The following is a 14,175-nucleotide window of genomic DNA, read 5'->3' as shown; positions in this document are numbered from 1 at the left end:
GCTATCCCAATAAAAATGCCAACCTTATTATTTTTGTGGGGAGTGATGTCTGGAACTAGATAGTGGATTCTAAAGTTCAAATGGGAAGAAGTTAGCAATAATTGGTTGGGAAACTCTGAAAAAGAAGGATAATTAGGATGAGCTAACTCCAGCAGATTTGAAAATATGCTGTAAAGTCTCAAGAATTAAAACAGTGTGTTATTGGCAAATAAATAGACAAATAGACTCATGGAACAAAATAGAAGTCAGAAATAGATCCAAATACATGAAGGAATTTAGTATATGATAAAGGCATTATCTTAAATTAGTAGGGTAAAGGTTAATAAATGGTGTTAAGAATTGGATAGCCATTTGGAAGAAAGATCAACTTGGATTTATATCTAACAGTATACATCATAAAACTAAGTGTAAAATTTAAAAAACTAACATTACAGAAGAAAACATGAGTGGGTTTCTAAATATCTGTGGAGTGGAGAGGACCTTTCTAGCTTTGACGTAGAATCCAAAAGCCATAAAGGAAAGGACTGATAAATTCAACAACCAGATTTTTTAAAAAACTTGCATGGTAAAACAACGAAAAACAAACAAAGTACCACTATAAAGAAAGTTAAAAGACAAGTGGCAACCTGGGAGAAACACTTTTGCAATTTATAACACCAAGTGCTAATCTTTCTATATAAAGAGTTCCTAGAAATCAAGACAGGAGAACCACTCGGTAGATAATTGAGGGAAAGACAAGAACAGAGAGTTCATGTACAAGTGGTCATTACACATTTAATATGATCTTACATTTAGTAAGATTCTTACGCTCATTTGTAGTAAAGGAAATGGAAATTAAAACTATGTTGAGATTTTAGTTCTTTCCTTTTCAATTGGTGGAAACCCAAAAGTTGAATGAGAACACTTTGTTATCATGAGTGAAGTGGTTAAGTCTCCATGGAAGGTAATCTGTAAGTATCTACCAAAATTACGTGTATTTATGTTTTGACCCAGCACTTCCACCAGTCTCATTAACAGATGATTGGGGTAAATAAGCTATAGCATATTTACATAATAGAATATTATGCAGTTGTGTAAAAAAGGAGGAAGATATCTAAAGACAGATGGAAAAATTCTCCAGTGTATTAGGGAAAAACAAAGCAAGGGGCAGAACTAAATTACAAGGAGGAAAAGTAGTAGCATGCTTATATTTACAAAAAGAAACAATAAACTAATAAAAATGATTTTGCCTATTAAGAATGTGTAGACTGGGAAATAGAGCACTTAAAGAAGGGGGGACCTAGACTTTTTTGTGTTGTTTTGAGTTTTGAATCATATAAATGTATTACTTATATAAAACAATTTTCTTAAAGTTGACAGGATAAGAAAAAAAGTTGAAAATTCACGTGAAAGACTTATAAAAAACTGAGAAACTATATAAGTGCTGGTTATTTAATTGAACTTCAGTTGTGATATGGAATCTGGAACGTGGATAGTTATATGTCTAGATTAAAATTTTTAATCCACCATACCTACCTTCCTCCTACCTATTCTTCTCCTCCTTCCAAACAATTCAGATCTAAAACCATTTTAGGTAGGGCTGATCATGGATGTCAGATGGTAGAGATACAGTGGCCCAAAACAGGATATCAGAGCTAAGGTAAGTTGAGGTGGACATCTGCATAAGGTGTGGCCTGACACAGGGTATCAGTGCCCAAGTGGGGTGAGGAGGGCATTTATCCTGGGTGTCCGAGCCTAAGGAAGATGTCCTTGCAGGGAGAGGTGACAGGGTAAATGGGAGACTGGTTATGTACAAGGAGTTTGACCAAATAAGTGTATGTCAAGGATAATGGGCGGCATGTTTCTCAATGTCAGAAAAGGGAGTTATAAATAAGGAAAGGGAGAAAACAAGAACCACATTGTTGGTGTTGGATTGGAATCGGAGATAATAGTGCAATGCACATACATACACAAACATATATACACAAACACAGTAGGTGTGGATATACATGTGTGTGTGTATGGACATAGACACACACATATACTTTCTAGCCCTGTCCACTGAGAGGCCCAGCCAGCAATGAGACCCCAGTATAATGAGCATACCTAGCATCCAGATCTTGTTTTCTAAATTTTGTTCTTCACTAAAAGGTACCAGGACTTCTTGGAGAAATGACTGGTACATGGGCTGGGGCAGGAAAAGAAAATGATAAGCCTGGAACTTACTGTACTGTAAACTCAAAGAATGATGGGAGCATATCAGAAGGACACAGGACCCAGCTTGAGGGGGCCAAATTGGGGAAAACTTTAGCATAAAAACAAATAATGATAGTAGCAGAAGACAATCCATTGAATAAAATAGGAAACCATGAGTCTGTATTGATATACAATAATAAATTGAAAGTTTGATGAGGAACAGCACATTTATATTCAGAATTCCTTTCTCCTCACCAGTTATTAATTACAAAGGAGAAGAGTTTACAGTGGAGATGCTTGGTAGACACCACCTAAGTCAAGTGATAATCAGTATCAAGAATATCATCACTAGTCAGACAAATCGAAATCATATGCTACATGATAGGATTCAATGAGAACACAGTGTCACTTTTGTGATGTTACACCCCCAGGATGCATAACCTGAATCTTATCATAAGGAAACAACATACAAATTCAGTCTGCCAAATTACTGCCCTGTAATCTTCAAAAATGTGAAGGACATTATAGTCAGAATGAGAAAATTTTTCACACTGAAGGAGCCTAAAGAGATATAACAAATAAATGCAGTGCAAGATTCTGAACTGCATCCTTTTGCTCTATAGGATGTTATTTAGACAACTGGCCAAATTGTATTGGAGTCTGAGGATTTGATGGTTATAATGTATCAATGATGATTTCCTGAATTTTTTACTGTATTGTTATATAGGGGAATGTCATTGTAGGAAATACACATTAAGGTATTCAGAGTCGATGGGATGGGATATCAAGTAGGCAACTTATTCTCATTTGGTTGAGAAAGCACTGGAATACTTTTAGGAGTATCACAGACCTTGGTGGATTGCAGCTTTGGTAGTTGTGAGCAGTGAAAGCTCTAGAACCTGTTGGGGAGGAGAAGGAGAGAAAGAGGAATAATGAAAAGGAAATACTAGACTGCACAGTCTTCTGGTCCTAAACCCATCTCTTATTAAAAATTTTACTGTCTGTTACACAAATACATTTTCATTTCAAAAAATATTAAACATATATGTGTACATATAGCAAAATATAAAAGTCTCATTTGCCTTTCTCCTCCCATCCCTACATATCTCCTTTGGAAAAGTTACTTTTTTTTTTTTTTTCTTTTTTGTCTTTTTTCGTGACCAGTAACGGGATCGCAGCCCTCAGTGTCATGACTGGCAATGGGATTGCAACCCTCGGTGTTGCGCCCGCACCGCGCTCAACCAGTGAGCGTTTTCTGTTAAAATGCAGAATTAAACAAATCCGTAACTACATAGGAACTTCTCTATGAACTTGTTACATTTTACATAAGATCACTGTTTGGTTTCATGCTAAGCAAATGTAATGTGATATGAATTTATTTGTGTCATCCAAGCTCATATGAATCACAGGTATTTTATGTTTAGCAGTATCAAAAGAGAATCTTGGGCTTTTTAATTATTTGTAGTGAGATGATTGTGTTTTGATGGAAATTGATTCTTATAACTTATCAATGAGAAAGTATATGTGAAAAGACTCTGAAATTACTAAAATCCAGATGTTAGGAGGACTATACAGTTTCCCACCTTCTTCTCTTCCTTCTGTACCTTAGGCACAATATCTTAAATTCCTGATAGTGCTATGCCATTTAACCCCATCAGGATTTATGTCAGTTTGCACAATTTGGGAAGTTTTCTAATTTGATCAATTGTGCAAACTTGCCTTTCTTCCTGATATTACGTGGTTAAAAATAAATATTAGCAAACTGATCCAGATTATACATACCCTGAAGCAATGAGTGAATATTTAGCGTTAGACTCCCTAGAGATTTGCTTTGTTAGCAAGAAAGCATTGAATTATTGTAGTATAGTTCACTCCACTTGACAAAATATGATTTCAGGTAACTTGAACATTATCTTTGAGTTATAAGGTTGTAACACATCATTAGCTTTCAGCAATGAGTATTTGGAGAGAATAGACCTTATAAATAAAGCTTTTTTATTTTTATTTTTTATTTTTCCTTTTATTTTTTTTTTTTTGTCTTTTTTCATGACCGGCAACGGATCGCAACCCTCAGTGTCGCGCCCGTACCGGACCGGGACCGGCCACGGGATCGCAACCCTCTGTGTTGCTCCCGCCCCTCGCTCAGCCAGTGAGCGGCCAGTCTGTATGTGGGATCCGAACCCTCGGCGGGAGCGCCACCGCACTTCCCAAGTGGCGCACTATAGCAGTGCGCCACCGGGCCGGCCCTAAATAAAGCTTTTTTAAAAAGGCAGCAATGATAATACCACTTTCTTAATTATAACCTTCATTGTGGATTATGTCACATTAAAATATATAACATGCCAGTGACATTCATGATAAATATTTGGTATATGTTAGAGCAGGCAAAGAGAACCTTAATAGCAAATTATATGGTCTCATAAAATTTAAACAGCATTTGTTTTTACCATATTTTGCTTTTAATGGATTTTTTGTCTGTAATAGTAAATATGTATAAATGCCTTCATTTTAAAATTCATATAGCTTGCTTAATATGAGATAATTTTATTCAAAATAGCAATGAGTTAGACACATAATAGCAAAAATGAGCTTATGAGAGAAGGCTCTCATTCTGTCATTAGCCAGAAGTAACTTAGGTTGCCAAGTAAGTTGGCACTGATCTTAAAACAAAACAAAACCAAAAAAACCCTGTGATCATTAAAAAAATTATTCTGCTCTGTTTCTAAAATGTTGTTCTCAGTACCCAGGCCTCTGTGCCCTGAAATAAAAATTTCGATCTTAACCAAATCCCAAAAATAGATGAGTTGTTTCCTATTAGTAACCTGAGGTATAACAGAAATGATTTTTTTCTCAAAACTTAACTTTGCATCTTTATTAAAACAAAATTAAGTGTATAGCCCTGAGAAAGAAAAAAACATATAAATGAATATATAAAAAACTAATATAAAAATAGTTATGCACAATAAAATGGATTGCTACTTGAATGTATTGTTTTAAATAAAGATGAAAAAATTAAAATGTGTAGATTATTTTTGTTTTACACAAAGTAATAGGAAGAGTTAAGATAAGCAATAAACAGACAAAAGTCTAAAAGAATCACATTATAAAAAGAAAAATAGTGTGCAAATGTATTCCCTGGTCTCCAGTTGTAAAATGGGGGTTCTCATCATTTTATTATCATTAGAAATTTAAAAATATTTTAGAAAAGTTTTAAGTTTTGATTTTCCATAATGAATGGTTTAGTAAAATTTGTAAATAATCCTCATTTACTATCTTACATAGTTTTTTTAGGTCATTGATTGTTTATCATATAATTGTATCAGTTAGGGACATTGGGACACTCTCTCTAAAACAGTGGCTCAAAGAAATTAGGGATTGTTTTTCCTCCCATGACAAGAAGTCTGGATGTATGCTATCTAGGTATGATATATGAGATTCAAGACGTCATCAGAGACCAAAGTTCTCTTATCTTTCAACTTAGAGTTAATGTGTTGCCTTCTGGTCATAATATGGCATCTCCATCTCTAATGTCTTCTATTTATATTTCATTGACCAGTCCTGCATCAAATGCATATATAAATGTATCGTTCTGGAAACTGTTACTTCAACCATTAGTCTGATCTTTTAGGTATAAAAATGACTAAATCTCCTATCTTCAAGTGAAGCAGTGAAATGCAATTTTTCAGTTGGGCACATTGGCTCCCTGAAACAAATTGGACTTCAAAACTAAGGAAGAAGTGGAGAATAGATATTTGTTCGATAGTTAGTGATATTTGTCATGGTATCTAAATAGTAACCAAATGGATATGCTTAATTTTTACCTGTTTTCTGACTCTCGTGAGGACAGTTAGAGCATAATAGAAAGGAATAACTTTTTAATCAAAGTTCTCTGAAAACAAGACATTCTGATGTTTCAAATGTCTTAAAAAAATTATGATGACAGTTAATATATCTACCCTCTTAAATTTTTAAATATACATTATTGTTGACTATAGATATAGTGTTGTACAGATCTCTAGAGCTTATTCACATTGCTTGACTGAAACTTAAAGCCCATTGATTAGTAACTTTCCATTTTCTTCTCTCTTCAGCCCCTGCTAACTACCATTCTACCTACTCTTTGATTCTGTGAATTTGATTGTGTTAGATATCCCATGTATTTGGAATCATAAAGTATGTTTGTCTTTCTGTGATTGGCTTATTTCACTTAGCATAAGGTCCTTAAGATTTATCAATGTTGTCACATATTGCAGAATTTCCTTCTTTTTCAAGGCTGAATAGTATTCTATTGTATGTATATACCACATTTTCTTTATCCATTCATCTGTCAATGGACATTTGGGCTTATTTCCAAATGTTGGCTATTGTGAATAGTGCTGTAATGCACATAGAAGTGCTAATATTTCTTCAAGATTCTGATTTCATTTCTTTTGGATGAATGCCCATAAGTGGGATTGCTGGATCACATGGTAGTTCTATTTTTAATTTGTTGAGGAATTGTCATACTGTTTTCCATAGCGACTGCAACATTTTGCATTACCAGAAAGAGTGCAAGGGTTCCAATTTCCCTACATCCTCACCAACACTTGTCTTTTGTTTTTTTGATAATAGCCAGCCTGACAGGTGAGAGATGATATCTCGTTGTGGTTTTGATTTGCATTTCTCTGATGATTAGTAACACTGAGCATTTTTCATATATCTATTGGCTATTTGTATGTATTTTTTGGTGAAATGTCTATTCAAGTCCTTAGCCCTTTAAAAAAATTTTTTTTAAAGGCTTAAAATGTATTTTAATAAGTTGATGCTGAGTTATTGCTCCATTTCGCAGAAAAACTCCAAATTTAAGGGATCAGGGACAAATCAAACATGGTGCACCAATAAAAAAAAAAAAGGCACAGGCTAACTACCTAAGATAGGCAAGGCTAAGAGCTACTGTCAGACCTTCAGCATACAGCAACCCTGTTCCCAAGATTATACTAGGCCTATCAAGAAAAGCTCTGAACAACATGATAGACACAACACAAAAGGGCTGTTCCAGGGTTGTCCTTACCCAAGAAAAAGATGGAGGCAAGTTAACACAAGTTTTTTAAAGATATACTGAAATGAAAATCTCTAAGAGAAAATGTCATTTTTAGGACATGAAGGGGTAATATATGGGATACAACAGAACCATATGTATGTTGCCTGTGACCTCTGCGGACATTTGCCTGAATTCTCACCTGGGAGTGAATGGAGCAGTGGGGCTAAGGTCATTGGGGGATATTTAGTTTTTGTGGTATATGTCTTAGCTCTTTTTAAAATCTGGTTATTAGTTGTTTTACTATAGAGTTGAAGGAGTTCCTTGTATATTATGGAGATTAACCCCTTATTAGATAGATATATAGTTTGCAAATATTTTCTTCCATTTTGTGGGTTGCCTTTTCACCCTCTTGATTGTTTCCTTTTCTGTGCAAGAGCTTTTTGTTTAATGTAGCTCCACTTGTCTATTTTAGTTTTTGTTGCCTGTGCTTTTGGTGTCAAATCCATGAACTCATTGCCAAGACTGAAGTTATGATGCTTTTCCCCTATGTTTCCTAGGAGGTTTAGTTTCAGGTTTTACATTTAACTCTTTAGTCTGTTTTGAGTTGATTTTTGTGTATGGCAAAAGGGTCCAGTTTCATTCTTCTGTGTGTGGATATCCAGTTTTCCCAACAGCATTTGTTGAAGAGACTACCCTTTCCCCATTGTTTATCCTTAGCACCCTCTCTTGGGATTCCAGTACTGGTCAGCAGCCAAAAAAATAAAAACACAGAAAGAAAAACTTTGATTGGTTTAGCACCTTCTTGAAGATCAGTTAAATGTATATATGTGAATTTAGTTCTGGGCTCTCTTACGTTTCATTGGTTCATATGTCTGTCTTTATGCCAGTATCATACTGTTTTCATTACTGTAGCTTTGTAACATATTTTGAAATCAGGAAGTGTCATGCCTCCAGCTTTGTTGTTTTTTCTCAGGGTTGATTTGGCTATTCATGATCTTTTTAGTTCCATATGAATTTTGGAATGTTTTTCTATTTTTGTAAAAAATGCTATTAGGATTTTTGATAAGGATTACGTTGAATCTGTAGATCACAAAGATTTTTTAAAAAACAATGCAAAATAGATATAAATTGCCCCATTTGTGGATTCCTCTTTTGCACAATAGAAGTAGTAAAAATTATTTTGTGTACTCAGTGAATTCCACTTGTTATCTGACCTGGAGAAACATTGCATATGCATAAGCTGTGATTAAGAATGTTCATTTGAGCATTATTTGTAGTAACAAAAACCTGGAAGTGACCTGAATGCCCATCAGTAAAGAAAACTGTTCTGATAAACTGTGGTATTGTCATATAGTAAAATACTGTACAGATCTTGAAAGGAATGAGTTAAATCTATGTGTAATGATATGGTTACATCTAGAAGACCTTGTAAAATGAAGAAAATCAAGATGTAGAACACTGTATACAATATAGAATTAAAGCCCTTAATGTAGAATAACTATAGCAATGGAGTTTTTAGTATAAATCAATATTTGACATAGTCATAAAGTTTTAAATTCTGCAATTTTATTAATATTATGGTTATTGTTTAGGGTTCTCGGTGCTCTTCTGATGCCAATATGCTTGGAGAGATGATGTTTGGCTCAGTAGCAATGAGCTACAAAGGATCTACCTTAAAAATTCATCAGATCCGGTGAGGGGCTTTCTGATTTTTTTTTTTTTTTCAATGAATCGGTTTTTTAGATTTTCACTTTTTTGAAGATAAGAGAATTTCATATGATCTTCACTCTAATTGAGCATGTCACATACTCAATTTATGATGCTCTGTGGTTTTATTTTTACTAAATGGCTCTTGTAACTATGAAATCTCTATGAGTATAAATCAGAAAGGTCATTGTATTTTGGTTTTGATCTCACTCTGATCTTCTCTTTTTCTTTATAGTTCCCCTCCACAGCTCATGCTCAGCAAAGTTTTTACCGCACGGACTGGTAGCAGTATCTGTGGAAGTCTCAATACGTAAGTACTTATGGATGCAGGGGAAAAGGGATTATTGATGATTTGCAAAGTATGAAAACTAATAAACTGCTTTTAGGATTGCAGCACAAAGTCAGATTTTCTGCCTTCCCTTAAGTCTAAAAGTTCAAGGAGGCCAGATTGCATACTAATTTGAGTTTAGTTGAAAAACAGGAGATGTGGTTTCTGTTTCTTTTTTTTTTTTTTTCTTTTTGTCTTTTTTACTGACCGGTAACAGGATCGCAACCCTCAGTGTCGCGCCCGTACCGGGGACCGGCAACGGGATCGCAATGCTCGGTGTTGCGCCCGCACCGCGCTCAGCCAGTGAGCGGGAACTGGTCTCCACATGGGATCCGAACCCTCGGTGGGAGCACCGCTGCACTCCCAAGCGGCGCACTCTCCAGTGCGCCACCGGGCCGGCCCACGGTTTCTGTTTCTTTAATTGGTTAGAAGCTGTATTTGGAAATAAAATGTTGAATGCATTTCCATCTTAGGTTGACAAGCTGATTTTCAGTTTTGCAGTGCTGTGCTAAGTTAGTGTCTATAGGCTTGTGCTACAATCTGTAAGATTCCCTGCAGAATTAACCCTGCAGACAGAAGTGGCCTAGATCAGTTGTATGGGTATTACACGTAATATAAATAAAATATATAATAGTAGCCACAGGGTTATTACCAGCTGTTAACGCTGAGGTTAGAATAGCAAAGTTGAAACAGGAGCAGGTCTGGTGTCAGAATCACGGGCCATGTGCCAGAACCTAGTAAATGAAGTACTGGGGCTAGGGTTAGGCAGTAGTGGACCCCAGAGATGGATTTCACATGTGCAATAGTAGAACAGGACTTATTGGCTAGCCAGAGTCCCTGAGGGTGAGCCGAGGACAAGCCAAGTTTAAAAGCAACAGGAGGCAGGAAGGAACCTACCTAGACTAGAGAAATTCTCTTAAGTCTCCATTAATTGTTAACATCTTAAAAAGACTTCTCTGTTCTGAGGGGTTTTATCAGTAAGTTTCTAATACTTGTAGCTATTTTTTACATTTCTTTTAGGAAGGAAGGAAAGGGGGAGATGTTCTTTAAAATATTATGGACACTTAAAAAAATGTTAATGCCAAAATACTAATTTTTAAAAGTTTAATACTAAAGTAGAAATTAGAGGTCCTACATTGTAATCACTGATTTCAGCTATAATCACCTCAGGTTCTTCTTCTTTTCTAAGTTCTAACTGATCATTCCTAAAATCTCTAGAAGGGATACTTGCACTTTTAATATTTGTAAAAATTTTTAAATGAACATGTCTTGGACCCAGAAATTCCAGCTTTGGGAATCTATCCTACAGGATTAAACACATCATAACATAAAGTATATGTGTACAAAAATCCAGGCAGCTTTTTCTTATAGTGGTAAAACTGGAAACAACTTGAATGTTCCTCTGTAGAAAAATGGCTGCTTTAATCATGCAAATTCTTATTGTGAACTTACTAGAAAAATGATATTAATTGGCCTGGAGAGTGATATGCTATTAAGTGAGGAGGGAAAAATAATCTTTAGGATAAAATGTAAATAAAGTATGATTTAAGTTTTGTAGGGGGAAAAAATAGAATCTCTCCCCCACGAGCACGTGTTTGTCTACCAGCATGGTGAGAGATGTAGCAGGATATGCCTTAAATTATTATTATTGGCAATCTTGAGGGTTTGATTAAATTGAAGAATAGATAATGTGTGTAAAGATCTTAGTACTGTATCTATTATAGTCAACTTTTTAAACGAATGGAACATGTCATTATTGTGCTTCAGTTACAAACATTTATTATAAAGCAATACAAAATAGCATTAAATTAAGAAAAAAGAAAGGATACTTTACACTAAAAGCATAATTTTATCTCCAAAAGATTTACTAAAAGAAATAATATAGGCTGCTGCTCCTCTCCTCTTCTCTCCTTCTCCCTCTCCTCTCCCTCTCTTCTCCTCTTCCAGATGTTTAGAAAATATTTTCAAATCTAAAATATGATGGGAAACCTTGTTTGTGATTTAAATCAGGATCAGCAGCTTTTTTCTGTAAAGGGCCAGAAAGCAAATATTTTTGACTTTATGAGCCAGACAGTGAGTTGTAGTTTCTCAGCTCTGCCATTGTAGTATTAAAACAGTCATAGACAAAACATAAATGAATGAGCCTGACTGTGTTCCAGTAATACAACTTTACCAAAAGAGGCAGCAGGCTGGATCTGGCCCTCAGGCTGTAGTTTGCTAATTCCTGATTTAAATAATTACTTTAGTTGCTTTATAGTACTAATAGGGAAACTTAAAACTTAAAAATTGTTTTGCTGGGTACAACATCACAGCCAGACAGGAGGAATAAGTTCTAGTGTTCTATAGTAATATAGGGTGACATTAGTTAATAGTAATTTATTGTATAACTTCAGATAGCTAGAAAAGAGGATTCTGAATGTTCCCAACACAAAGAAAATGACAAATGTTTGAAACAGTGGATATGGTAATTATTCTGACTTAATCATCACACATTGTTATACATGTGTCCAAATATCACATTGTACCCCATAAATATGTACAATTACAATTATTATTATTTAAAAAATGTTTAAAAAAGAAATTAAAGTCTAAAATAACTTTTGCACTTAAAAGTTCAGTAAGATGTTCAAAGAATTGCCATTAAAAGCATAAAATGAATTTGGAATTTATTTTTTCTTCCTCATTATAGGCTGCAAGACAGTCTTGAATTCATCAATCAGGACAACAGTACATTAAAGGCTGATAATAACACAGTTATTAATGGAGTACTTGGAAATATAGGTAAATGGTTCCTTTGATTTTATAAGTTTAAAAAATGTTAACAGTATAACAAGAGTTCTAAGTTATTTCTTAAAACAGACCTGTTTTAAGAGCAAAACATTTGAAATATAGTAAGTGGAAAAGGCATTAAAATTACAAGTATGTATAACATTTGTATTATTTGGAAAACATACCTTTCATATATTTGAACATAATATTTATTTTGTATCTGAGAAAAGAGAACTGATGAACACATATCTAATTTGTCTTATTGTTTTTGTTTTTAAATTTGATGCATTTTGAAAGGCACAGTCATTGATATGAAAAGCCCTTCTAGCTCTCTTGAATATTTCAGCTGAGCTATTATACCTTCTCGCTTCTCTCTTTGCTAACCCTAAGTCATTTAAAAATGGTACTCAAAAAAATGTGCTCATTCTGTGACCTATAATTCAGATGAGCAAATATTCAAATTTGATGTTTCTTTAAAGATTTATTAGAATATAAGAGTATTTAGTAATTTGGTTAGGTGATAGTTATTGTTGTTACGTTCAACATTTTAAAATGACAAATTGTTTCCAAATTTTTGGGTCATTTTTCCTAAAAAGTGCAACTAAGTTGCTGCTGACTGTATTTCCAGTGCATAAAGGAGCTCAGGGAATAGACAGCAATTAGAATATTAAAATAGTATGAATATTTACCTCATTTCCTGTTTAGTAAGAACTTTTATTTATTTATTTATTTTAATTTTTTTTTTTTTGACCGGTAAGGGGATTGCAACCCTTGGCTTGGTGTCGTCCACACCACACTCAACCAGTGAGCGCACCAGCCATCCCTATATAGGATCCGAACCCGTGGCCTCGGCGCTATCAGCACCGCAACTCTCCCGAGTGAGCCACGGGGCCGGCCCTACTTTATTGATTTTAATAAAGTAAAAATGTAATAAAATAAATGAATCTTTTTTCTTTATAATTTGTTACTTTTCAAAGCTGAAGGGGCTTATTAAAAGCTGTTGATTTTGGGCCGGCCCAGTGGCGCACTCGGTAGAGTGCGGCGCTCCCACCGAGGGTTCGGATCCCATATAGAGACCGGTCTGCTCACTGGCTGAGTGTGGTGCGGGCGTGACACCGAGGGTTGCAATCCCATTACCGGTCACAAAAAAAAGACAAAAAGGAAAAAAAAAAAAAAGCTGTTGATTTTAATAATACAAATGTATTATCACTTACAAAAGTAAATTAAATCCCATTACCGGTCACGAAAAAAAGACAAAAAGGAAAAAAAAAAAAGCTGTTGATTTTAATAATACAAATGTATTATCACTTACAAAAGTAAATTACATTTAGAGTCTAGATATACTCATCCTCTCTGTTTTAATATAGAGTAGAAAATTAATCCATTTAACATAGTACAGACTTTGAATAATGAGTGGCTTTTATTTCCACACTCTTAATTGTGAGTCAAGGATATTTGAGCATCATTTCTTATTTTCTTTTAATTTCTAATCAGTCAACAAGTACTTATCAAGCACCTGTAATATGCCAGGGAATCTGCTAGGCCCTGAAGATAAGAGTGGTGAACCAGACACAGTTCCTGCCCAAGTGGATTTGTAGTTAGTGGGAGTCAGAAAAGTAATACCACAATTACAGTATACCATAGTGAATTCTTGGACAGGGTTAAGAGCAGAGTGTGATAAAAATGAGAAGCAGCACCTAAGTCAGTCCTGGAGAGTTAGGGAATGCTCCTTGTGTATATGAGACCTAACCTTAAAGGATTAGCCAGATAGTTGGGGAAAGAAATATTCTAGGGGGAAGCAGTAGTATTTACGCAAACCTAGGGGCAAGAGATCATAGAATATGGAAAGATACTGAATAAGTCCGTGTTGATGTAACAGAGTAGGAGTAAAGGAAATGAAAAGAAATAAAGAATTGAGCCAAGAGCCAGATCACAAAGGACACCGGGCCACACTGAGGAATTTAAACTTATGCTTTGTGCAGTTGGGCACCAGTGAAAGTTATGCTAGTTTGAGTCCTCCATGTGTTCTAAACAGGTGGATTAAACATGCAAGAATTTTATTAGGAGAAATGACTGTGTGAAAGAAAATGAGGAGGGAGCTGGGAAAGGCTGAGAGGTCCATCAAATTGTGATGTAAGTCTGACCCTGAGTGAAGGAGAGAGGAATAGAAGTTTGT

General features: G+C 35.0%; 1 protein-coding gene across 1 annotated transcript in view; it reads left to right on the top strand.

The window, feature by feature from the left end:
• The first annotated feature begins 8,818 nt into the window (after positions 1 to 8,818).
• The window catches only part of FNIP1 (folliculin interacting protein 1), a 53,106-nt gene continuing 47,749 nt past the window's right edge, over positions 8,819 to 14,175 (top strand). The window contains exons 1-3 of the mRNA XM_008572171.1: positions 8,819 to 8,888; positions 9,138 to 9,212; positions 11,920 to 12,011. Of these exons, the coding sequence (XP_008570393.1) occupies positions 8,827 to 8,888; positions 9,138 to 9,212; positions 11,920 to 12,011 (229 nt within the window). The 5' untranslated portion in view covers positions 8,819 to 8,826. The remainder of the gene's footprint in view (positions 8,889 to 9,137; positions 9,213 to 11,919; positions 12,012 to 14,175) is intronic.

This window comes from Galeopterus variegatus, unplaced genomic scaffold, assembly GCF_000696425.1.
Source record: "Galeopterus variegatus unplaced genomic scaffold, G_variegatus-3.0.2 Scaffold762, whole genome shotgun sequence".
Classification (NCBI taxonomy): Eukaryota; Metazoa; Chordata; class Mammalia; order Dermoptera; family Cynocephalidae; genus Galeopterus; species Galeopterus variegatus.
The sequence above is the reverse complement of the archived record's forward strand: the minus strand, read 5'-3'. Positions and strand labels throughout refer to the sequence as shown.